At 47.1% G+C, this 26,006-nt stretch overlaps 1 protein-coding gene across 2 annotated transcripts in view; it reads left to right on the top strand.

The window, feature by feature from the left end:
- Smpd4 (sphingomyelin phosphodiesterase 4) overlaps positions 1-25,791 on the top strand; it is a 26,968-nt gene extending 1,177 nt beyond the window's left edge. Inside the window, exons 2-21 of one of the 2 annotated variants that reach the window (XM_004628159.3) lie at positions 1,100-1,183; positions 3,008-3,082; positions 4,106-4,248; positions 4,389-4,464; positions 5,345-5,453; positions 5,558-5,610; positions 5,763-5,914; positions 7,950-8,082; positions 12,103-12,174; positions 15,964-16,050; positions 19,441-19,586; positions 20,180-20,270; positions 21,071-21,171; positions 21,877-22,040; positions 22,401-22,606; positions 23,177-23,410; positions 23,688-23,819; positions 23,946-24,074; positions 24,306-25,576; positions 25,772-25,791. In XM_004628159.3, coding sequence (XP_004628216.2) covers positions 1,145-1,183; positions 3,008-3,082; positions 4,106-4,248; positions 4,389-4,464; positions 5,345-5,453; positions 5,558-5,610; positions 5,763-5,914; positions 7,950-8,082; positions 12,103-12,174; positions 15,964-16,050; positions 19,441-19,586; positions 20,180-20,270; positions 21,071-21,171; positions 21,877-22,040; positions 22,401-22,606; positions 23,177-23,410; positions 23,688-23,819; positions 23,946-24,074; positions 24,306-24,635 — 2,472 coding nt within the window. In that variant the 5' untranslated portion in view covers positions 1,100-1,144 and the 3' untranslated portion in view covers positions 24,636-25,576; positions 25,772-25,791. Of the gene's footprint in view, positions 1-1,099; positions 1,184-3,007; positions 3,083-4,105; positions 4,249-4,388; positions 4,465-5,344; positions 5,454-5,557; positions 5,611-5,762; positions 5,915-7,949; positions 8,083-12,102; positions 12,175-15,963; positions 16,051-19,440; positions 19,587-20,179; positions 20,271-21,070; positions 21,172-21,876; positions 22,041-22,400; positions 22,607-23,176; positions 23,411-23,687; positions 23,820-23,945; positions 24,075-24,305; positions 25,577-25,771 lie in introns of those variants that run through there. The other variant, XM_023711568.1, reaches the window with a different exon arrangement.
- The last annotated feature ends 215 nt before the right edge of the window (positions 25,792-26,006 follow it).

Here is a 26,006-nt window from a genome sequence, read left to right as displayed (position 1 = left end):
AAAAAAAAAAAAAAAAAAATGTTAGTTTACGGGCCAGTGTCGGAGTCACCTCATTCTTTCAGCTGCTGGCGATGCAGCTACCTCTGAGCAAGAAATGCTTTCACTTCACCTCCAGTACATACCCTTATCAAACAGTCTGTCAATTTTTTTTTTTTTTAAACTGGGGATTGAACTCAAAACCTACTGCTTGCCAGGAAGGCATTTATGCCGCTGAGCTATCTCCCCAGCCCACCGTCTGGATTTTTATGCTGCTTTGGTAATTTTGGATTTGTGTGGTGGTCTCTTGACTAAGGAGGTCAGTATTAAGGTATTTTAAGTGTTCCCTAACACACATCGACAGCTAAAGTTAAGAATTAAAAAAAAAAAAAAAATTCAGAGGTGTTTCTCTTTGAAATGGCAAAGACTTTCATCTCTTAACTGCCTTCAAGACCTCTTTATGGCCAGAACCTCTCTCTCCATGTACACTGCCACTTGCCACCTCATTGTCTTCACTTGTATCTAGATAGAGCTGTGCCAGGAAAGCCACCAGTATCCCATCAATAGAACTCTTCGGGCTGCCTCTCTGCTCATTCGGACTCTGGCTGTTTCTAGTTTCTGACTAGGATGGGCACTGATGTAGGAATCTGGAAATTTTCTGATGACCTGTTCAAGGGTTCTGTTGGCTTTTCTCCTTTCATTGCATAGAGCATAGGTAATATGCTTTATCACCTGTAACCTGCTTATGAGACGTTTGTTAGGAGATTTATTTGTTTGAATTTTGGTTCTGCTGTTTACTGGCTGGGCAAGGCAAGTGAACTTGCCCCATTCTCCCTGTTTCCTCATCTGTACTGACCTTATAAGGTTGTTTTGTGTGTGTGTGTGTGTGGCCAGCTCAGCCCACCAGGGGGCGGGGCTGGCTGGCATATGGTGCTAGGGGATTGAACCGCAGTCCCTGTGCTTTGCTAAGCTTGCTCCAAGTAGGTACTTTAGACCACTGAGCCAACATGGAATTGATGGTGTACTGTGTTTGAGTTATGCAAATATTCTCCTGGGTATTATGAAACGCCATAATATTTTATTGCATACCAGATATTGATATTTCATCTTTGTTTTTCCACAGTGATTTCCTAACACAACCATTTTTGACTTTCCAAGAAAAGTTACTATGGCATTCCCTCATTTACAACAGCCTAGCTCCCTACTGGTAAGTAATCAATTGCCTTTGAAGTGTCAGTGGCACTAGTGTAGCTGAAGGACTTAATGATTCTTTCCACTGATTCAGAGAACTCTGTAGTGGTTGTTTTTTATGGGAATGTGATAGAAATAACACAAGATTCATAATTAGAATGATTAAGCATGAATTTGCCTTCCTATTAGTGTAGGACTGTGGGTTTATTCAACCTCTGAGCTCTAGTTTTCTCATCTACAGAATTAGTTAATTCAAATGCCATTTTTCTACTTCCCAGAGTAGGGGGAGAAGTATATGGGAAAATATACATCAGAATGTTTATGAGGCCCGGGGAGATAGCTCAGTGGTGTAAGCATCTGCCTGGGAAGAACAAGATCCTGAGTTCAATCTCTGCTACAAAAAAAAAAAAAAAAAAAAAAAAGTCTCAGAATGTTCATGATCCACAGATCTTTCTACACATGTAAAGTGTTCTAATAACTGTCATTGATGAAAAGTGGAGGGGGACTCCTGTGCTGGGGGCAACTGGGATAGCATTTTAAGTAAACATGGGGGCTGGCAGATTAGCTCAGTTGTCTAAAGCTCCTTCTTGAGCAAAATTAGTCAGGGACAAGGGACTGCGATTCAATCCCGCACCACATGCTGCACCAGACCCACCCTTCAGGCAGCGTGAGCCAGCCAAAAAAAAAAGGAATCCTTCTCAAGTAGTAAACATGATGCTGTGAAATTAGGTTATGGGGGAGGTAGTGGTGATGAGGATTTCTAGTTGTAATTCTCTGGGTTGCTTTTTGTAAACATTTATCAGGAAGGACATTTGTCCTTTGTATACACCACTGGAACCAACATCTGATCCATTGTTTAAACAGCTTAGGTCTCCATCTCTGACTCAGATCCTGTAATACCCACCTGTATTTGGAGGTGGACAAGGCATTAGACATTCTTGGGAAAGGCCTCTTGTTAAAATTGGAGCCTTTCCACCTGATCTTAACTTGTTTACACAGAACTCTCTTCTCGATGTAGTCAGGATGCTTTTTCTATATCCCATGACTTTGGGTAGATTTCTTCAATTCTTTAAGTAAATGTTTGCTGTTCTCTCTGCTACCCTCATGATTAGTGTTGACTTGGATGAGGCCATTTATAGTTTCAGGCTACCTTTTTTCTGCAGTACCAAAGATTGAACACAGGACCTTGCACTTGCCAGGCAGGCACTTATTCTACTGAGCTATCTCCCCAGCCCAAGCTACCTTTTTTTTTTTTTTGGCGGTACTTGGGATTGAACTCAGGATCTTGCATACCTTATTTTTTAAGGCTGTCTTCCTGCTTCCCCTTCCCTTTCCTCCTTTCTCCTCCCCTCCTTTTGACTGATTAAGAGAAAAAGAATGCTTCTGCTATAATCTTTGATTTGTTGGGCATTCTCACTAATGATTGTTGTAGTGTAATCATAGCTGGTGAGGTGGAAAGTTCTGATTCATTTGTACAGACTGAGAGAGTACTCATAGGATGTGAGGGGTAACCTACACAGAAGGAGTTCTCTGCTGGTGGTGGAGCTGACCCTGGCACTGAATCTTTGCTTATGGGTTAGTGGAGGTTTGTTTTATTATGATATTACACAGTGCTCTCATTGCCTGAGGACAGTGCTGAGAAGCAAGTCTGAGAAGGACTAGTCTAGAAGGGTAGACCTGTAACTTCTCCCTTTTAGTAGCATCCTTGGGGCTGGACACATGTAGAACATGATGAATGAGGTGCTGGGGAACTAGATCGGTGTTTTGACTTGAGCATAATGCCTGCAAAAGCTATAGAACAAATATGTGTTTGTGATTTTTTTTTCACTTTATTTCCTAGGCCGACTCTATAAATAAACCCTTTGCACAGAGGTGCCAAGACTTGGTAAAAGTCATTGAGGATTTTCCAGCAAAGGTACAACATCTTGGGGCATGCCATGTGCACACTTAATGTACATACCTCTAGTGGACAAAGGACAGGGAGTAATGCACAAGATAATACCTTGCATCACAAAAAAGTATCTAGCCCAAAATGTCAACAGTGCCAATGTAGAGAAGCCCTTAGGAAAATATTTTTTAAATGAGTATTTAATTTACAACTACATTTGTCAAGCCCAGGAAGTTGGCCTACATAATGGATTCATACCACATGACAATAAGTCATAGTTTTGTTTAGGGACTTGACTGAGAATGAACAATGTTGACTTTTTTTTTTTTGTGTGCAGTTCAAGTGGGCCTTGAGCTCACTTTGTAGCCCAGGCTGGTCTCAAACTCACAGTAATACTGCCTCAGCTTCCTGAGTACTGGGATTATGGTCATGTGACACTAGGCCTGGCATGAAAGTTTTTTCTTTCTTTTTTTTTACTGTTTGTTGAGCTTTTTTTTTTTTTTTCCCGCGGAACCAGGGATTTAACTTAGGCGCTTGCACTTACCAGGGAAGCGCTTATTCCACTGAGCCATCTCCCCAGCCCCTTGTTGAGCTTTTTAATAGCTCTATTTAGATCAGAAGTTTATATTTTATTTGTTTGGTTGGTTGTTTTGTTTTGGAGACAGGGTCTTGCTATATAGCCCAGACTATCCTTAAACTCATGGAAATCCTCCAAAGGACTTTGTCTCAGCCTCCAAATTCTGGGATTATAGGCATATCTCATTGTGCCTGGCTAATTTTTCAACTACATTTTAAGTCAGAGGCTGGCTTCTTTAACCAACTCAAATGTAAAGTGGTGCTGCTTGGTCTGCCCTGTTTGTCTAGTGGAAGAATTCAAAATGCTTTTCAACACTACATCAGCATATAGGACTTGAGTGGTCCTGTAGGTCTCTATCTGGGAGTGACCTTTTCAGAGAAGTGGTGGGCTGTACATTGTGTGGAACAGGAGCTGGTGTGGGAGTGGGCACTGGTCCTGACACGTCTGCCCCCATCCTCCTTACATTGTTTCAGGAGCTGCACAGCATCTTCCCGTTGCTGGTAGAGAGCATCTTCGGCAGTTTGGATGGTGTCCTCGTTGGCTGGAACCTCCGGTGCCTACAGGGCCGTGTGAACCCGGTGGAGTACAGCATTGTAATGGAATTCTTAGATCCTGGGTAGGTAGGTTTTCTGCCTGTGAAGGGCTAGGTACTTCCTTGTAGTAATATTGTTTTTTAAATCACTGTACTTATTAAATTAAGAAATCAGAGCAAGATGGTTTGTAGTTCATTTGTGCTATTTTTAATTTTATGTGCAGTGGCCCAATGATGAAGTTGGTGTATAAACTTCAAGCTGAAGACTATAAGTTTGATTTTCCTGTCTCTTACTTACCTGTAAGTACATTGGTGATGAGAGTGGTCTTTGAGGCTACAGGTCTGAAAAAGTGGCTAAGGTAGTAAGCAGGCAGGGAGGGACTTAAAGAGTTGGTGACCCTAAGCAGGAGGCAAGACCCAGAAGGCATCACAAATTATAACTTGAAGTAGCAGCTTTTCAAAAGATCATTAAATGGTGGCACATGCCTGTAATCCCAGCACTTTGGAGGCTGCGGCAGGAGGATTGTTGTTAGTTCGAGACCAGCCTGGGCTAAAAAGTGAGCTCAAGGCCAGCCTGAACAACATAGCAAGACCCTGTCTCAAGAAGACACACACACACAAAAGATCACTTACAGACTCTGCCAGTAGAGAAGGCACTGTGCTTTGCTGCTGATTGAGTGGCAGGCAGGGTGATGTGACCAATTCCTTTCCTCTTCTGAATCTCCAGTCTTTCAGGGTCAGATTGAGGAGTAACTTGCTCAGTGGTTATGAGAGGCAAAGGAGATGGGGCTCAGAAGCACACTCCACTGTTCTCCTTCCTATTTGGGTTTTTGTGAGGATGACAAAAATTCCAAGTAAAAGAGCCAGGTGTGGTGGCACATGTCTATAATCCCAGCAATCAAGAGGCTGAGGCAGGAAGTTTGCATGAGTTCAAGACCTGCCTGGGCTACATAGTGAGTTCAAGGTCAGCCTGAACTGCCGATCGAGACCCTGTCTCAAAAAAAAAAAACCCAACAAAAAAGTCTGAGCAAAGCCTGTTACCCAAATGCCAGAGGAAGGGCACTATCTCTACAGTTAGGTTCTATATGCTTGCCTCTTCCTCAGCAGCCTTCCCAAAGAGTTGCACTGCCTAGGAGGCACCATGCAGGTCCCTGCCCACAAGCCTACCTTATCTCCACAGGGCCCTGTGAAGGCATCCATCCAGGAGCACATCCTCCCTGACAGCCCTCTGTACCACAATAAGGTCCAGTTTCCCCCCACTGGGGGCCTTGGCCTGAACTTGGCCCTCAGTATCCTTTGGTAGCCTGCAGGGTTGCGGGGAGGCTTTTCTGGTCAGCATGTCATTGGAAGGTGGCCCACCAACCCTGTGTTTACTCCTTGACCCTGCTGACAGATCCATTTGAATATTACATATTCTTCTTTGCCTTGAGCCTCATCACTCAGAAGGTACAGAAAGCATGCTTCTGAGGGTAGCTTGCTTTATCACATCCTGCTGTGAAGGGATGGGGCTTGACCTGGAGTGTACCTGTCTTACTCGTGCCTGGAGGAGGACAAGGTGGTGCCCAGAGCCCACACTAATTATGAGTTTGGTTTTCCAGCCACTGCCCGTGTCCCTCCGTATCCGTACTTCAGATTGTGCCTATTTCACCCTGGTGGACAGATACCTGTCATGGTTTCTGCCCACCGAAGGCAGTGTGCCCCCTCCACTCTCCTCCAGTCCTGGTGGGACAAGCCCATCACCAGCTCCCAGGTAAGGCTGCCTTGGTCATTAAGACATGGCCCTTTTATAAGGGAGTTGCCTGGTCATGGGCGTCATCCATGCGTACAATGGTACCACCCTTTTTCCAAGATTCCATAATTTTTCTTATGCCTCATTCCTAACACCAGTGTCCTAGTGCAGCCAGAAGATCATCTTGTGTTTTATTAGAGTCTGCTGGTATCTGGCCATCACTGACACATCAGGTCTCTCTGGCTTTATTGATAACACACACAACAGACTTATGTTCTACTTGTAGCAGTCCTCACTGTGGCCAATATCTAAGACCCACTGAATCAGTGAGCAGGATAGGAGGGTGGAAGGATTGTCCTGTGTTAGCTAGTGGAGGGAGCCTTTGTACTAGGCCATACAGGCTAAGCCTGACACTGGCACCTCAGTCTGAGGGTGTATTGGGAGCTCTCTGGCTGGCTCTGTGAGGCTTTGGTGGGCCTTTTGTCTGGAGTTTCTTGGCCAACTCTCCTGGAACACCCCCAGCCTTGGCTTTTCTGTCCTTCCCTCTCTTCCCTGGACTGCTCCTTTTCTGGGAGGCTGCAGATGCTGGTCCAGCCTGTGTTGAAATGTGCACATTGTGTGGTGCCTTCATCCACACTCATGTGGTCTAGTGCCCTCAAAGAGTGGAGAGGCAGGTCTAGGAGGGCGGAGGGGCTGATAGGTGGTAACAGTGGCTAGTGACCCTGACATGGTGGTGATAGTGCATCTAGGGTGGATGGTGATAGGGTTTATTCATGCCCTTTACAAGGCTATTCATGCCCTCTACAAGGCAGCACCCAGCAACTTTCTAGGCCTGGTTTTCTCACTTGTTTTAACTTTTCATTTTGAAGTAACTTCAGACTTTTAGGAAAGATAAAGGCATAACATGAAAAACTTTCGTAGTCCTTTGACCCAGACTACTGGAATGTTAACACTTTGCTATGTCCCTTATCATCTCATCCACTTATCAGTACAGCATTTTACTGCCCCTTCTGAGGACAAGTAGGAGGGGCTGTTTAAACAATTTATAGATGTGCCATCTCAAGACCTCTGCATTCCAGAATGTGTTTCCTAGAGGCAGCACATTCTCCTCCATGATCTTGGTACTTCCATCCATACCAGGAAGTTAGTACTGCTACCGGGCCATCTCCTAATCCTCTCAGGCCTATAGAGCTCTTTTCGTTCTGTCCTACTCACATCTATTATCTGGTGGGGTCTGGCTTACTCACTGTGTGCAGTGGTCTCTCTGGTGCCCTTCAGTCCTTCATTCTTTCCCAGCCTTGACCCTTTAAGTGCACAGGTTGACTGTAGATGCTCTTTTATGTGGGCTTTCTGGTATTTGTCTGCTCATAACTAGGCCCAGCTTGGGCTCTGTAGATAAGAACAATGCAGTGGTCACACCAGGTCCTGAACACCCAGTCAGGAGACCTGTGCTATCCCTTTGTCCTATTACTGATGATATAAGATCAGTCTCTGGGCCAAGAGTGTCACTCAGGTTTTTCTGCTATGAAGTTAAATTTGTACTTTGCCTAAATTAATACTGATGATTTAGTAGAAAGATATATTGGAAGTATGTAATTGCCAGTCATGTTAGCATCCACTGTTAATTCTTGGCCATATCAGTTATTAATAGAGTAATTACCGGGGCTTGTGAGATGGCTCAGTGGTCTAAAGCACCTACTTAGAACAAGCTTAGCAGAGCACAGGGACCATGGTTCAATCCCCCAGCACCACATGCCAGCCAGCCCTGCCCCCTGGTGGGCTGAGCTGGCCACACACACACACATAAATAAAAATAAAAATAAAAATAATTAAAAAAAAAAATAGAGTAATTACCAAATGTTTTTAACAGCATAGCATTCATCTTTCCTCATTTGTTAAGTGGTAAAGAAGACTTTTCCCTATTTATTTATTCAAATATGTTGGTGTGGACCTGGGTGTCATTGTATGATTCAACATGTTGTGCTTGGTTACCCACATCATTATATTGGTGTACAGCAGAGTCCCTAACTGAGGCTTCTTCTTATGTCACTATCAGGACTCCAGCCATGCCCTTTGCATCCTATGGCCTTCACCATACCAGCCTCCTGAAGCGACATATCTCTCATCAGACATCTGTGAATGCAGATCCCACCTCTCAGGAGATCTGGAGGTCAGAAACTCTTCTCCAGGTGAGCAAATGAGGGTGGTCTCTGCCTCCATTTCAAAACAAGCTATTGATGGAGAGGGAAGTGAAGAAAGGGAAGTAAAAAGAATTAAAATGTGTTATACACAGGTGCCAACTTCCACAATGAATGTGATGGTTATGCCCTGCAAACATATGATAATAAAAATTAAAAAAAAAATTTTTTTTAACCCCCAAATGTTCAGTCATCTTCTACCATGTAGTGTGGAGCCCTGAAGCATGAGGTTGGTTCTCAAATCCCATCAGCCTGAGAATGTTTTTAATTGTTGGTAAAATAGACAAGAAATTTATGGGGCCAGGGAGATGGCTCAGTAGAATAAGTTCCTCCCTGGCAAGTGCAAGGGCCTGAGTTCAATCCCCAGTTTCCCCCAAAAAAAAAAAGAATTAAAAATAGAAATTTATGTGTGCACTCCCCCCCCACCCCAACCCAGAGCATCAGGTCCACTAAGTAGTGCACTGTCAGTAAGGGTCTTGGCTGGCCTACTCCCTTAGCAGTCTTGCCCCTCTGTGTACTACAGCAAATTAGTAAGTTCTGGTGTAGATTCAGGGGCTGACTTGGTAGGTACAACATTGCTCTTTTGTTGTTGGTTTTTTTGAGACCGAGTCCCACTATGCAATTCATAGTACCCTTGAACTCACTATGTAGCCTAGGCTGACCTCAAACTTGCAGCTGTCCTCCTTCCTCAGCCTCCCAAGTGCTGGGATGACAGGTGTATGCCACTGTGCCTGGCCTAAAGCATTGTTTTTTATTTTTTATTTTTATTAATTTAGGACAGTGTCTACAGGGTCTCACTACATAGCTCGAACTTGTAGTGATTCCCATGTTTTCAGCCTACCGAGCACTGGGATTACAGGCGCATGCCACCATATCCAGTCTCAATTGCCATCTCAGCATACCCTAGGGGGTGGGGCTGGCATGGCAGGCCTGGGGATTGAACCCCCAGCCCCTCCACCTACTTGCAGGCTGTTTCTTTTCTTTTTTCTTTTTTAATGATTTTGTTGAGGAAGAAGCAGCAATGAGATAGTTTCACAACAGGTTAGTAGTACAGTTACAATAATTAATACATTGGGGGCTGGGGAGATGGCTCAGTGGAATAAGCGCTTCCCTGGCAAGCTCAAGGGCTTGAGTTCAATCCCTGGTTCTGCAAAAAAAAAAAAAAAATCAATACATTGCATATTGTTGTCTTTGTAGTAATTGTTCCTAGTACAAGATGCAGACATGATATCTTGTATAAATACTATTAGTTCAAAACTGTCTTCTCATTGAACTAAAAGAAAGTAGCTGTATATTTATACTATTTTGCATATGCAGTTTATATATATATATTTTTTTTTCCCACTACAAAGTGGTCCAGTTATATCCCCTTTTTTGTTTACTTTTGTCAGAGATGTGTATTCCATTGTCATTCATATATTGTAGGTGCATGAATTCAGCAGAGTAATCTAATATAGTCAAGTAGTTTATAATAGTAGTGGGTTATCTGCAAGACAAGCAGTGTCAGAAGTTGTTGACTTGAGCCTTTTACAGCTCAGCATATTAATATGGCTTTACTTTTTATACCTCAATTTTATACTTTTCTACTGGATGGTTAAGACCAAGATAAAACAAGACCTATATAACAAAAAATGTAACTTTTGTATTTGACGAGGTCAGTTAAATCCCTTGCAGGCTGTTTCTTAAGAATTTGACCACTCTAGCTACTTCATGTCTGGTGTATTGATCTAGGTTGCACAACTTTTGTCTTTTGTGATTGGCTTATTTTGTTTAGCATAAGGTCCTCAGGATTCATCACGTTATAGCAGGTATCAGAATTTCTCTCCCTTTTTATGGCTACATAATATCCCACTATATGGATGTACACATTCTGCTTGACCATTCATCTGTCAGTAGACACCTGCATTGCTTCCACATGTAGGTCTTGGAAATAAGGCTGTCAGGGCCAGGAGTGTGTAAATATTTCCAGCCCTGGCTTTGAGAACTTTTGGACATATACCGAGGAATGGAATTGCTGGATCACATGGTGATTCCGTTTTTGTTTTGTCTTGGACATGGCAGCAGGTATTCTACCATTGAACTATATGCCTAGTTCTTTCTATTGTATTTTGAGACAGCTGCTCTACTAATTTGCCCAGGCTGGCTTTGAATTTACACAGCCTGCCATGTTTAATATTTTTTTTCCCCTTGCACTATTGGGGATTGAACCCAGGGCTTTTGCTACATCCCTAACCCATTTTTTATTTTGAGATAGTCTGTAAGTTACAGAGGCTGGCTTGCTGGGTTTTTTGTTTTGTTTTGCTTTTTTGTTTTGCTACTGTTGTGTTTTGTTTTGTGACAGGCTTTTGTGGTTCAGACTGGCCTTGAACTCACTGTGTGGCTCAGGTTGGCCTTGAACTTGCAGTGATCCTCCTGCGTCTGCCTTAACTGAGTACTGAGGTTGCACAATGCTGGCTGTGTGTTTAATTTTTTTGTTGTTTGGAAGTACCACCCTATAGCTTTTGACAGTTTCAATACCATTTTTTATTTCCATCAGAAAGGCCCAGGGTTTTAGTTTCTTCATATTCATACTATGCCTTGCTTTTTTATTTTTTAATGTGTTTGCTACAAGGTCACTACACAGCTCAGACTCTATGATCCTCCTGTTTCAGCCTGCCCAGTGCTGGGATTACAGATGTGTGCCACCACGCCCAGTCTTGGTGGCTGGCTTGGTGTGCCCGGGGTGGTGTCAGCATGTGTGCCTTGCTTTTTTGATAATAGCTACTTCAAGAGCTATAGAGTGGTATCTCCTTGTTTTGGTTTGCATTTTCCTAGTGGTGAGTAATGTTCAGCCTCATTTCATGGGCTTAATTGTTCATTTGTATGCCTTTAGAGAATGAGACAAGGTCTTACTTTATAGGTCAGGCTGGTGTTGAACTCATTATGACCTGGTCTTAAACTCACAGTATTCCAGACTGGCCTGGAACTCACAGTGATCCTCCTGCTTTCGCCTCCCAAGTGCTGGGGTTACAGATGTGTGCCGCCATGCCCAGCTCCTCTGCACATTTTTTATACTTGCAGATTGTCTGCCTTTTTTTTTTTTTTTTAGTTTTAGATATTGTCTAGATAGTCTGAATAAATTCCTTACCAGATATGTGATTTGCAAGTATTTTTTTCCCATTCTGTGGGCTGTATTTTTACTCTGTCAATAGAGTTGGCATGGTAGTGTTTGCCTGGAATCCCAGCAGTCTGGGAGATGGAGGCACAATTTAAGCTTCAAGCCCAGCCCAGGCAAGTGAGCAAGTTAGTGAGACACTGTGTCAAAATAAAAATTTTTTAAATGAGTTGGGGGTGTAGCTCAGTGTGAAGGCCCTAGACTCAATCCTAGTACAGTCAGCAAAAAGAGAAAGAAGGTCTTTTGATGACATTTCATTGTTTCTTTCATTGCGTGTGCTTTGGTGTCATGTCAAAGAAGTTGTTGCTATGTGTGATGTAGTAAAGCCTTCCCTTATGTTTTCTTCTAAGTTTCATGGTTTTAATTTACATTTAGATTGCTGATCCACCTTGAGTTTTATTTTGTTTTGATTTTTTTTTTTTTTTTTTTTTAATGTATTTAGTTCAGGGTCTACAAGGTCTCACTACACAGATCAGACTTGTAGTGATTCTCCTGTTTTCAGCCTCCCAAGCACTGGGATTACAGGCATGCGCCACCACATCCAGTCTTTGTTTTGATTTCTTGATAGCCTCTTGCTATATAATCCAGGTTAGCCTTGAACTCACTACATAGCCCAAGCTGGCCCTGGACTCTTGGTGGTGCTGTCTTTTCAGTCTTAAGTACTGGGATTACAGGGATATGCCACCACCCCCAACTGAGTCAACTTTTTTATATGGTGCAAGATAAGGTTCCAACTTCATTCTTTTGTGTATTGATCCACGATTTTCCTTGCACTACTTGTTGGAGAGACTCCTTTCCTTATGGACAGGTCTTGGCATTATTGTTAAACCTTTCGATCAGCTAATGCTCTTTTTTAGGTTTTTGTTGAAATGTGGCTTCACCATTATTCCTTGGAGATGTACCAGAAAATGCAGTCCCCTCATGCTAAGGTATGTTTCCAGTTTCTTCCTGTTTTCCTCCCTCTGGCTCTGACCAGCTTTCTATTTCTTATTCTCAGTCTTAAGTTACTTGTTACAACCTGGATGGTGGGAAGCAGAACCCACCATCCACCCCTTATTCAGATTGCTAACACAGGTAGGTATTGTTCTGCAGTGTAAGAGTCTTATATTACTATGGGTGGGGTTAGGGCTTTGGAGGTGTGTCCTTTCTTGGTCTTCCCTGTGAATCTTTCAGGGTTACCTCTGTGGCAGGGAACAGCTGAGATTCTGGTGCTCTTGCTGGGGGCGGGGGCAAGTTAGGGCTGCTGATGCCTCTGGGAGTCATTTCCCAGTTTTTCCATTGCCATCAGCAATATTTTTGTTCTCTCAAGAGAGGTGGTGACACTGGCTAGATACCTGCCACTGTGGTGAACTTGAATATCCTTTGCCTGCCCATGTTGTCCTTACCTCTTCAAGAGCATCAGAAGCATCCATTTGTGTGGTGGCTGGGGGCTTCTCTTCTACATGTACCCAGGTCTTTTTCCTCCTCCTCATTTTCCCACTTCCTCCTCTCCTCCCTTCTTCCTTGGCCTTTTCCCTACTTCCATTCCTGGGCAGGACACTTGTTTACAAAAGCATGGACACGGCAGAGTCCCTGGCACTTCCTGGTGTTGCTCTCCCTGGGCTAGGCACCCCACTGGGTTCCTCAGGGTGAAGTGGTTCTGTTCAGTTAGTGAGTGGCCTATGGACACTTAAGAGTCAGCTTCAAACACATATGCTTGGTCCAGTGCCCAAGGCACTGTCACCAACTCAGTCTGATGCCTGTGGCTTTTGTGTATCACTTTGACTTTGTTTTGTCAACGCCAGGCGAAATTCTTTAGGGTTTTCTCAAGAATAAAGAGTCTAGAGGTAACAGGGGTGGCGGCACACACCTGTAATCCTAGGACTCTGGGAGGTTGAGATGAGAGGATTGAAAATTTGAACCCAGCCTGGGCAGTTTAGCAATTTAGTAAGATTCTGTCTTCAAATAAAAAAGGAGCCAGCTGTGGTGGTACATGCCGCTAATCTCAGCACTCTTGAGAGACTGAGATGGGAGATCCCAAATGGGAGCCCAGCCTGGGCAGTTTAGCAAAGCTGTCTCAAAATTAAATAAAAATAAAAAAATTTTAAAAAATAAATTTATATATGGCTTGAGGATTCAGCTCAGTGTAGAGGTCCTTGTTTCAATCCTCATTATGGGGGGGGGGAATTAAAAAGTTAAAATTGAGAAGGATATCCTGTAACTGAACTCAATCTCTGAGGACAGACCATTGTTCCGCTCCTCCTTCTGCTTCATTCTCTGCGGCCAGGTCTAAGACCTCAGTGCTGTCAGTGCAAAGGATGGGGTTTGGCTCCTGTTGCTCTTCTTAAGGCATAGGGTGATCCAAAACTTTATCCTTGTCATCACCTAGGAAGAGGAACATAGGGAAAGGCCCAAGACACTATCCTGGCTTAAGCCCCCAAGAGCTTGCCGCACCCTGCCCGCTTCCTGTACAGACTTACTGCATGTTTCTGGCTGGTAAAGGGTGGCCCAGCCCTTGGTTTCCTTCCCCGAGATTTGTTCTTAGGGCCTGGCTTTTTTCCTGGACCCCTGGGAGATGCTCAGCCCTGTGCATGTGTCTTGGCTATGCAGAGGTAGGGATTGCTTTGCTGCACTGTTTTCCTGTCTGCCCATGATGTCTTCTGAGTGACTACTGTCAAGAGCCAACCAGAAAGACCTTTCTGGATGGTCACCTGTGTCTTCACAGGTGCTGTTAGAGGCACCTCGTCCTTTGTCCCCACATTTGCTTCCACTTAGTCAGACCTTAGGGGGATGAGACTTAACAGATGGCTGGCATTTAGAGGACTGGGCATCCAAGAGGCTCTGCCCCTTGCTTCCTCCTGTTGAGGCAGAGAACAAAACACAGCCTAAGAAACCTGAGTGGATGGGCATTGAGGAGCTGCAGTGATCCCGTCATCCAAGGCCTCTTTCTATTTACTGGGGCCTGCACTATGCCCACCTTACACAGATCCTTGTCAGTTCCTGCCTAGTTCCAAATGGTGGAAATGCAGACCTGAAGTCCCACTGTGAGTCCAGGGCATGTGTTCACTACTCAGTAGTTGGAGGCAATAATGGCTACAGCCCTGGAAGTGGCCATGGTGCCAGCCCTGTGTTCCTGTGTGAAGGGGCAGGGACTCCCTGGGACCTTCCTTCTTGGTTCCCCCTTGAGCCTGGCGTCTGGCTGAGAGGAATGCTAGGAGAGGACTGTGCCATCCTGCTATGTTCCCACCTTCTTGTGAGTCACCTCAGTGCCTGGCAAGTGCACCTTACCTTGTGCTGGGGGCCCCTGGGCTGTGCTTGGCTGAAAGGCAACAATGCTGCAGGGCAGTAGGTTAGAGAGTTCTGGGGTGGGGACTTCCCAGCTCTGCTCTTACCCCTGCTGTCCAGGCCTGTCCTAGCTTAGTCCTGCCAACTGTGTGGGTATGTGAGGATTCTTTCCCTTGGGAGCCCTGTGTATTTGGAAGGCAGAGTCTTAGTGAGGTAGAAAAGGCTGTCTTCCCAGAATTATAACTGATGAGCACAATTTTAACCATTTCCAGACTATGGGAGGATGTGGGGGGTAGAGAGTGGGCCTGGTGGACTCAATATGTGTTGCCGTTGGGTTCCAGTCTTTGGCAACCCATCCCTGTCCTCAGTTCTGAGAGAAAACCATTCATAGAAGGGACACTGATTATGTTTTGGATGCACAGGAATTGATCACGACCTGTATAGTACCTACTGATTTGGTAAATTTCTTCTCAAGGCAACCAAAGAAAATCCAGTAAGTTACAGTTGGCCCTCAGTATTTGGGGGGAACTTGTTCCACAGATCTTCAGATCCTTTATATAAAATGACTTGGTATTGCACAGGTAGTAATACCTGTGCATGTCCTTCCATATATACTAAATCTTTTATGATCCCTAATCTAGTATAAATATCATACAAGTAGTTATACAGTATTATTAAGGAAAGAATCACAAGAAAACTGAGTAGAGCGCCTAGGTTCAATCCCCAGTGCTGATGACTAAAATAAACAAATAGGAAAAAAAAAAAAAAAAAAAAGATACTCTGTACATGTTCAGTACAGATGCACCTGTTACCACCACTACTAAGTTTTGGTCTGGTTGATCAAACCCGTGGATGTGGACCCCATGGATGCAAAGGGCCAACTGTATCTTTTGGGGGCAAAGAACTATGAAACTGGCTCCCTCACAATTTCTTTCCTAAGCCTTGAGCCCTTCTGAGCCTTGATGACCCAGTTAGGGTCGTGGCTTGCAGGGGGCAGGTACCCCATGGTGTGGTCTCGGAGTTGGTGGGATGACAGAATTGGGTCAAGTTCAGAGCTGAAGTGGCTGTCATTCCAGCAACATGAAGGGGCTTGAGGGTGCACTTGTATCTCAGCCTTACAAGGCTGAGAAAAGTGCCCAATGTGGGACTGGCAAGCAGGTTTACCTGTGGTTTGAGTCCTGGTTTGGGCCACCAAGAGGGGTGGTGCTTTGCTGGCCCCAGGCTGCTGGGGTTGTGATTTTTTGGATTGTCACTGACATGCTTTTGTTTTTGTTTTTTGTTTTTTGTTTTTTTCTTCTTCCTCTGGGCTCCTTCTCATTGTTTTCTTCTCCCCCCCGCTTCCCTTGCCCCGTCCTGTCCCATGTCTCCCCCTCCCTACCTTGTCTTGTCCTCTGCCCTCCTGCCTCCTCTTGCCCTCTTGCCTCTTCTTGGCTTCTCTTTGTGTGTTGTCTCAGCTGGAGGTTCTGCACTACCGACTCAGTGTCTCCAGCGCCCTCCACAGCCCTGCCCAACCCAGCCTCCAGGCCCTCCACGCCTACCAAGTACTGGCTGCTCTCTTTTCCTCCCCTTTCCCGCCCATAGTGGGAGCACAAAGTGCCTGTTAGCACAATGGCAGAGTGAGGGTCTGGTTGAGGCCTGCTGCAGGGTATTAAGAAGCTAGTTCTGACCAGAGTGTAGGTTCAGGGAAGGCAGGGGCCAACCTTTAGCCTGGCCCAAACCCTGACTTTATAACTAGCCTGGTATTGGGGTGTGTAGCCAGATTAGATTAAGACATATAGCCCTGGCTGGCCATACGGGTTACAGAATCTGCCTGGTCAAGTTCCAGCCAGGGGAGGAGTCTCCATTCATAGGTATTGCAGCTTTGCAGTGGCCATGGTGCTCAGAAAGTGACCAAGGATGAAGAGGCTAGGGATTTCAGGTGGTTTGGGTTCTGCCCTATTAAGAACCATCACCCTGCTTGGAGGCTGCAGCTACCTTAAGTCTACATGTACAGCAGAGTGTGGGTAAGGAGAACTCAGAGCTCAACGCTACAGCTGACAAGGCTATTGCCTAGCCAGGCCTGACCTTCTGTTGAACTCCAGCCACTTGTAGACTCTTGGTGGCAAGTGAGAGCAGGCAGTGACATCAGATTGAGCAGACTGTTGCCTGCTTAGGGAGAGCAACAGGTATGTGGATGGATTTGAGGGTTTAGATGGGTATTTTTTTTTTTTTTTTAGAGAGAGACATGTTCAGGGATGAGGGAGTTAGCAGATTTGCGAGGAAAGTTAGGAACATGGAGCTAAGATCATGGTCACAGCTCTATTTAATCCCAACTGTGACAGGAACATGTAACAGTTATGTTTGAATTTGAACCAAGGTAAGAACTTGTAAAAATTAAAAAAAAATTTTTTTTTAATTAAAATTTAAAAAAAGAGAGAGAACTTATAGTGTGGGATAGGATGGCAGCTTCAGCTCACAGTGGAATTCTGTTCAGAAGCAGCAGCTGCTCTGAGGAGGGAAGAGAGGCCCCCTGGGAGGACCAGGTGGTGTGCAAGCTCGGCTGAACCTGGATTCAAGGGCCTTTCAGGCTTATAGCAAGAGAATTGAGAGGCTGGGCTCAGTGGGAAGTACTGTAGGCTCTGGGGACATGTCCTTTTTAGTCAGTGCTAGAGATTGAATCCAGGGCTTTGTACATAGGAGGCAAGTACTGTGCCATCACCTATGGGCTGTCTCTTTTAAAAAGGGATCCAGGGGCTGGGGAGATAGGTCAGCAGTCTAAGTGCCTGCCTGGCAAGCGCAGGGACCCAGGTTTGATACCTGGTACCGCATACTGTGCAGGCCCCAGAACTCGGTGCACCGTGCTAGACCTGAAGCCTGGCGTGGTGGTGCATGCCTGCAATCCCAGCAGTGGGGAGGTTGAGACAGGAGGGTCACTGTGAGTCCAAGCTGCATAGCAAGACCCTGTGTCAAATAAACAAATAAATAAATGGATGATTAAAAAGTGATCCAGTTGTAGGGCCTAGGAGTGTGGCTCAGTAGCAAAGGCTTTGCTTAGCATGTTTGAGGCCCTTGCTTATTTCCCCAGCACTGGTGGAGGAGGCCAAATGCAACTGTGGCCCCAGATTCTATGTGGGTATTTGGCTTAGAAAGAGAGAATAGGGAAAGAAGTTTGGCTTAGCAAACCTAGCACAAAAGTAGCCTGACATGGGGCCATGTGATTGGCAGAAGTAGGGGCCAGATTGGGAACCAGCATCTGGCCCCTGAGAAAGTCTACAAAAAGATGGAGTATGCTAGGTACCCATCAGCAAAGTGGGCTGCCAGTTCCTCTGAGGGTGCTGTTGCTTTTCCTGACCCAAAGGGATGACATCATAGGCTAGGGTCCCTGGGCCACTGGCCAGGAATGAGGCTCTAGAAAAGGGCAAGAGTTGGTTGGGGGTGTGTGTGTGTGAACGTGAATGTGAAATCTAGCTTCTGGTCTTTAATAGTAGATTTAATGCTACTGGTATATGTCTTAGTTCATTTCTGTTGCTAGTAATACAGTATCACAGGCTGGAAAGGTATAAAGAGAACAGGTTATTTTGGTTTACAGCTCTGGTCCCAGGTCTGCAGTGGTGGTGAACCAATGGCACCCTGCGGCAGTTGGCTGTTGGATCATTGAAAGCTCTGTTACTGTTCTAGGGCTACATGAAGTGATTGTCTTCCTGCTCATAGTCCTGAAGTGGCATAGGACATCATCACAGCAGGAGGTAGTGAGCATGAGAGACCTAGCCAAACTGGCTTTCAGAGCTGACCCATTTTCCAGATGGCTCTCTAATGCATTAGTTGCATGATTGGATCAGTCCATTTTGAAGGCATAGCCCTGCGTTCTTGTTGACAGTCTTACGTGGCGCCACCTCTTAATAGCTTATAATAAACTTTAGCATGAGTTTTACAGGGGAGAAAGTATACCATTATATTTTATACTTTTTTCTTGAAAAACAACATGAATTTTACTGCACAGAGACTAAGATTATAAATAAGCAGAAGAAGGTAACCTTCCATCCATAGTTCCATCTTCAGATTAAGCCAGTTAGGGTGTTACCTGGATCTGTGGGAGCATTTTCATGACAAAACCCTGAGTGCACAATGCCTCAGGGCTGGGGCCAATGCCAGGCACAACACTGCAAGTTGTTTGAGACACACGGAGCTGAGGATGAGTGTGAAGTCCTGCCTTCAGGTGCTCTCCTCCCCCAGTCCACGTCCAGTGGAGCCCACTTCCCTTGGATACTAAGCAGCTGAGGGAGCCCCGCTGCTGGTAGAAAGGCTTTGCTCCCTCAGGCTTTGACCTCAAAGATCCTGTGTATGAGAAGTTAAGGTTGCGCTTCTCCAGAGGATTTTGGCTGACCACAGGTTCACTGGCAGGAGAAGACTCTTCCCTGAGTCCCTGTCTAGCTGTGACTAGGAGAGGAAGCAGGAGGGGAGTCAGGGTTGTGGCCAAAGAGCGAACTGGGGAGAAAGAAGAAGCTCCCATTCCTAAAAGGTGAGCCTTGAGAGCTTTCTGCACACACCCAGGAGGCAGTTGGGCAACCCTGGGGCCAGAGCTCTGGTTGGTTGCTCCTGTCCCTGGTCCTCTGGCTGGCCAGGAGGCAGGAACCTCTGAGGCCAGCATGGGCAGGAGTGTGTTGAAGCACACAGCTGTGTGTTTCAGCATTGGGTCTTTTGGTGCACCGGAGAGCACTTTGTAGTAAACCTTGGAGCTGGCCGTCCCTAGGGCAGGGTGGCCATGAGCTAGGCCATGTATTTCATTGCCATAAGTGACATGACACTCACCTGCTAAGTGCCAGGCACAGTGGGATCCCTGGGGGTGGCCCTACTCCTGGACATGGCCTCCTGTGGGGTGGCAGAGTGGCCAGCCAAGGGGCAGGATGTAGTCAGACTTCCCTGGGTCCTGACGGCCTCTTTCCCCTCCTTAGGAGTCATTCACACCCTCTGAGGAGCATGTGCTAGTGGTACGCTTGTTGCTGAAGCACCTGCATGCATTTGCCAACAGCCTAAAGCCTGAGCAGGTCTCGCCCTCTGCCCACTCTCATGCCACCAGCCCCTTGGAGGAGTTTAAACGGTAGGTGCAGGTTGGCAGGGCTCCTGCAGCTTCTGGGCTGCTCTTCATTCACACCACATTGCCCACTATGACCTTTTCCCAGGACATGGGTAGGACAAGGCAGTCCTTCCTGCTGAGAGCATGGAGGCCTCAGCTGGGCTGGACAGGTGGCAGATGCCTGATATGGCAGCCTGTTTCACCCCACTCAGCTCCAGAGCTGCAGGGGCTGCCCTACTGCTTCTGTTCCTAAAGCTTCCTCCTCATACCTGCCCTTTTCAGTGGCCAGAGACTGTGTTTTGTAACTGACTTGTCCCTTCCCAGTGTCAGGGCTGAAGAGGGAGGTTGTACTGATGGCAAACTGTCCTGTGCCACACACCCCTCGCCCGCCTACCCCTGCCTTCAGGGACCAGCAGATCAGGTGACTGGTGTGGGACTGAGGTGTGTGGAAGAATCATACTGGCCGAGCGACCTGTGTGCTGTATGTCCTTAGGATAATCCCTGACCTCTGAACCTTGGCTTCCTCCTCCGAAAAATGGGACTGAAAACAGATCTTAACTCCAAGGGAGTCCCCAGCATGCCTTGGTGGCAGCCAGTGACCCTTCTGCTTCCTGTAGGGCTGCTGTCCCAAGATTTGTCCAGCAGAAGCTCTACCTCTTCCTGCAGCACTGTTTTGGCCACTGGCCTTTGGACGCATCCTTCAGAGCTGTAAGTTCTGGCCCCTTTCACATTAGCCCTGTGTTCTGAGGGAAGGTAGTGACCGTTACCTTGAGGGGAGGAAAGGAGGTCTTGAAAGGCCATTGCTCTGCTGATTGGAGTTTCAAATGTGACCCTAAGGTACAGAAAAGCCCTTCCACACCCTGTCAGCAGGTGGCAGATGTCTTTTGGCCTCTTGCCACTGCCCCTGGCATGCTCATGAGACTGGTTCTTGAGGGACTGCCATGGTGGATAAATGACCCTGTGGTGTGCAAGTTCCTTCTGTGTCCTCTTGGGGTGATGTGGGAGAAGCTGATCCTCCTGGCATTCTTTTTTTCTTTCTTTCTTTTTTTTTTTTTTTTTTTAATGTATTTGGTAGAGGGTCTACAGGTTCTCACTACGTAGATTGGACTTGTAGTGATTCTCCTGTTTTCAGCCTCCCAAGCACTGGGATTACAGGCATGTGTGCCACCATGCCCAGTCTCAGTCTCCCTCTCAGAGTGCCCCGGGGGCAGGGCTGGCACAGCATGGTGAGGATGGAACCCCGGCCGCTGTGCTCTGCCTAAACAAGTGCTTTAGTCCGCTGAGCTATCAGGCTGGGCCCTTCCCCGTGGCATCTTTACTGAGGTCAATCAGAGGCCAGAATGTGGTGGTACCCTCTACCCTTCTGTGGTCCACAGCTAAGGCTATGGTCCTTCCTACCTCAGCTGGCCTTTGGGAGCCAAGCTGCATGGCACCCAAGAATGTGACTGAAAGCCTAGAGCCCGGCTCCACAGCCAGTAGGCCTTCAGGACACCTGTGTCCCTTATTAGGTTCTGGAAATGTGGCTGAGCTACCTGCAGCCGTGGAGGTACGCATCTGAGAAGCAGGTTCAGAGCAGTGACTCCCAGCCCCGGTGTGTGTCAGAGAAATGGTGAGGCCCTGGCCCTTCCTCCCCTCAATTCCATTGACCCCCATAAGTATGTGCTGCTTCAGTGGGTGGACAGCCAAGAGGCCTGTGCTTGGGTTGGCCTCATCTGCCTTTGGTGGTTTTCTGAGTTCTTTTCCCAAGCCCCATCTAGTGGGTACATAGGCCAGCCATTCCTAGGCTGAGCTTTGTTCCCAGAAGGAATTTTCCAAGGACACATAGGTGATCCTCTACCTATTTCTTTGCCCTTCTGGCTCAAATCAGTGTTCCAGGTTGCCACAAAAGCTACCTGTCATCCTTCTTCACCAGCACAGAGCAGCAGCACCCTAGTCACCTCCAACTTGTACCTCACTGCTGACCCCCAGGCCTCTACCAGCACATAAAAGTGCTCCTCTTCCAAACCAAAGCCTTCTCCTCTTCCCTCTACTGTTTCTTCCCTCTCTGCCCATCAGGCTTCAGGCCAACCTTTCAGTATGGCCTTGTGTCTCTTAGAAAGAACTTCATCCTCAAAGATCCATTGTCCTCAGAGGGCCTAGGTCCTTCCTCCTCTGCAGTACTCTCCTCCCTGGCCTTTACAGCTGCCATTCATGACACCTTCATAAGGTCTTGTCTAGGAGTCTGGAAGTCCCAGGAAGCCAAGAGCTTTAAGGGTTAGGACCATTGTGGCCCCAGCCTCCAGCAGGTGGTCTTGAGCTGCACCTTGGCCCCTAGGGCACCCTTTGTCCAGGAGAACCTGCTGGTGTACACCAAGCTCTTCGTGGGTTTTCTGAACCGCGCACTCCGCACAGACCTGGTCAGCCCCAAAAATGCACTCATGGTGTTCCGAGTGGCCAAAGTGTTTGCCCAGCCGAACCTGGCTGAAATGATCCAAAAAGGTAAGTCAACAGTCCTGTGCCAGCTGGGTTGGAGCCAGTGCTGTCTTTGGCAGGAAGCAGCACATAGACACCCAGGGAAGGCTGTGTGCCTTGTGGGCTTGCAGTAACTGCACAAGGTTGGTCTGAGGAAGTCTGTGAGCCTGGCTGAACCCCACCTTCCTTATGGCCAGATTCTAGGTGGGGGCCCTGTGTGCCTTACAGGAGGGGAGTAGAACCACCCACTGTGTATAGCTCTTTCAAAACTATTGCTCCTCTGGTGTCTTATGGGGTGGGTCAGGAGATGGACTTGATCTCCAGCATGCTATTGTCACTGTTGGCTTCCTTTTGGTGCGGGTGCCAGACTGGAGTCCTGCTTTCCAGGTGAGCAGCTATTCCTGGAGCCAGAACTCGTCATCCCCCATCGCCAGCACCGGCTCTTCACAGCTCCTACTGTCACTGGCAGTTTCTTGTCACCATGGCCACCAGCTGTTACTGATGCCTCATTTAAGGTGAAGAGCCATGTCTACAGCCTGGAGGGCCAGGACTGCAAGTACACCCCGATGTTTGGGCCTGAAGTCCGGACCCTAGTGAGTAATGGGAGGTACTGGCTGGCATGTGGTCCCTGTGGCTGTAAGAATCAGCAGAGCTGGAAGGCACCCAAGTTCTGGAAAAAAGGAAGGAGGTTGTGTTGATTAGACACACTGATTTCTCTCCCTCCTCTTTTTCCAGTAAAAACTTTTTTTTTTCCCTGATAAAGGCAGAGTTTGGAAAAATCTCATTTTTAAGAGGTCATCCATATGCCAGATGTGGTGGTGCATGCCTGAAATCCCAGCATTTGGAAGGCTAAGAAAGGGTCACCAAGGGGCCGGGGAGATGACTCAGGAGAATAAGCGCTTCCCTGGCAAGCACAAGGGCCTGAGTTCAATCCCCAGTTCCACAAAAAAAAAGAAAGGATCACCAGTTCCAGGCCTGTCTAGGCTATACAGTGGGACCATATCTCAAAAAATAAGAACAAAATAAAAAATTTATCCATAAGTCTGCCCCCAGGTCACCATGTCTGGAGGACAGCACAGCCTTGTCCTGTCCTTGTCCTGTGTGTGGCCAGGTGCTGGGATTTCCCCCCACCCAAGCCATATATCTCTGTGTCTCCCTCATAGGTGTTACGCCTTGCTCAGCTCATCACACAGGCCAAGCAGACTGCCAGGTCCATCTCTGACCAGTGTGTGGAGAGCCCCTCTGGCCGGTCCTTCCTGTCATGGTTGGGCTTCTCCCCCACGGACCCAAACAGCTGCTACCCAGCCAATGACCTGGACGAGATGGGCCAGGACAGTATTCGCAAGACAGATGAGTACCTAGAGAAGGCCCTGGAGTACCTACGCCAGATATTCCGAGTATGAAGCCCGGGGCTTGTCCTATGGCCAGTATGGTCCCCTCCATGAGGGATTTGCTCCTTACCCAGCCCATGGCCAGCCCCAGAGCTTACACAAGTCTCCAGCATGGTTTCTGCCCCCAGAGGCCCCCTCCTCACACTGGGGACCCATCCCATAGACGGGTTTGCATGTCTGGGTCATGTCTGGATCTCCTCATTGTCCTAGAGGCTGGTGGGATAAAGATCAGTTTTTTGTCCTTCACCCTGGAACTGAAAACAGAAGTGTTTCTCTCTGACAGCTTAGTGAAGCCCAGCTTGCCCAGTTCACACTTGCCCTAGGAACCATTCAGGATGAAAATGGGAAGAAGCAGCTCCCCGACTGCATCGTGGGGGAGGATGGACTCATCCTCACACCCCTGGGCCGCTACCAAGTAAGAGGCCTCTATCATCCTGTGACTTGTTTTCAATTTCATCTTGTCCTATTAAACAAAAAAGGCTTTTCTGGACTGTTGGCAAAGATGTATCCTCTGAACTGTCCTCATGGTCTGGGTTTCTAGATCATCAATGGGCTACGGAGGTTTGAAATTGAGTATCAAGGGGACTCAGAGCTGCAGCCCATTCGGAGCTATGAGAACGCCAGCCTGGTCCGAGCACTTTTCCGGCTGTCATCTGCCATCAATCGCAGAGTGAGTGGGGCAGTAGGGGCGGGCCTGGCCACTTGTAGAATGGTTTTAGAAGATACAGCAGCCCCACACCCACACCCTTTTCTTTCTTGTGAGTGTGGAAAGAGTCTAGATGGAGAGTGAGCCTGCGAGAGTTGCCCGAGCCCAGGAGTGGCCTGAGAGAAAGGATAATGTGTCGCCCTGTGGCCCGAAGCATTTGCTGTCACCATCCTATCTTGAGTTTTTGTGCTTCAGTTCGCAGGTCAGATGGTTGCTCTCTGTTCCCGGGATGACTTCCTTGGCAGCTTCTGTCGCTACCACCTCATTGAGCCTGCTCTGGCCAACAGGCACCTGCTGAGCCCTGTGGGGCGGAGACAGGCAGTCAACCAGGCCCGAGGCCCTAGGCTCAGCTTGCGCTTTCTGGGCAGCTACCGGACACTGCTCTCATTCTTGCTGGCCTTTGTCATGGGCTCTCTGTTGTGCATCAGGCCCCTGCCCTGCACTCTGCTGCTTGTCCTGGGCTACCTCCTCTATGCCATGGCCATGACACTGCTGACAGAACGAGGGAAACTTCACCAACCCTGATAGCCATTGTCTTCAAAGCAAGCTGCTGGGATTTGTTGCACTGTGCCTGGGGCCCTGGCAGGCTGCTTCCCAGTCAGAGTGCAGTCATTTGGATTTCTAAGTACTGTTTTTCTGCAACCATAGAATCATCCAGAAGACACTGAAATGAGAGGGGAGACTGCCAAGAAAGGGGCAGGGTCAAATGACTCTTGAGTCAAACTGACAACCAGAGCTGCCTGAAGCCATTCATTGTGTCAGCTCTATTTGCAGCTGAGCTAGTCTTGGAGACTTCTGCAACCATTTGAAGATTTTGCCATGTAAAACTCAGGCTCTTGTGTCCACAGCAGCTGCAGGCCTGGGCTCTTCACTGTGGTTGTTCTTGAAGTGGGCAGTGTAGGTTGTGACATCTTCCCTTGAGATTCCCAGCAGTTTAGCTTCCCTTCCAGGCAAGAATCAGTTTCTGAAAGAAATTCCTGAGAAAACCAGAGAATGGCTCTGCTGACTCATTTTGAAGTGAAGGTTTGCTATCACAGTGAAGGAACGATGGTTCTCTTACATTCTCCCAGTGAGCCCAAAGCTGGGCACTGGGGTGCCACTTTTGAATTCCATGGAGACCCTCCCAGAGCACAGCATCCTACTTTACCTCTGGCCCCCAGGCCTCTGCAGTCCTGCACCATGAGCAGGCACTGGTGGTCAGCAGGCAGAGGGCTGTAGTGGTTCTACAAGCTTCTGTCTGCAACCAAAGATGGGCAAAAGCAATGTTTGCTCCTCCATAAACAAGTACTGAGAGACAGTGACACTTTTGGACAACCTGGTGTATGACAGCTATACCTTGATTTTTAAAAATAAATCACCGTCACCCTGGTTCATCCTGCAGTGTACCATCACAACAGTGTCTTGGGGATTTTAAACTAAGCCTTTGTTTTCAGTGTATGGGGGATTTTTTCTTTTTAAAAAAAAAGGTTGGGGGGGGGCTGGTGAGATGGCTCAGTGGTCTAAAGCACCTACTTAGAACAAGCTTAGCAAAGCATAGGGACCGCAGTTCAATCCCCCAGCACCACATGCCAGCCAGCCCCGGCCCCTGGTGGGCTGAGCTGGCCACACACACACACACAAATAAAATTTAAAAAAAAATTAAATTAAAAAAAAAAAAAAAGCAGCATGGGATATAGCTCAGCAGCACAGCAACTCCCTGGGAGGCACAAACAAGGTCCTGAGTTTAATTTCTGACCAAAGGGGAAAAATGTTTTTAGATTGTAAATGTTGGGCCTTGTGATATAATCTCAGGATACATTTTGGATCCCATAACCAAAAATCAAACTGAAAACTGTAACTTAACCATGAATCTGAATAAATCAATTCTTGAGTCTCGGTACATGGCTCAGTACCCAG

The sequence above is a fragment of the Octodon degus genome, unplaced genomic scaffold (assembly GCF_000260255.1).
Source record: "Octodon degus isolate 3935 unplaced genomic scaffold, OctDeg1.0 scaffold00021, whole genome shotgun sequence".
NCBI lineage: Eukaryota > Metazoa > Chordata > Mammalia > Rodentia > Octodontidae > Octodon > Octodon degus.
Note: the sequence above shows the minus strand (reverse complement) of the source record. Positions and strands in the feature narration are given on the sequence as shown.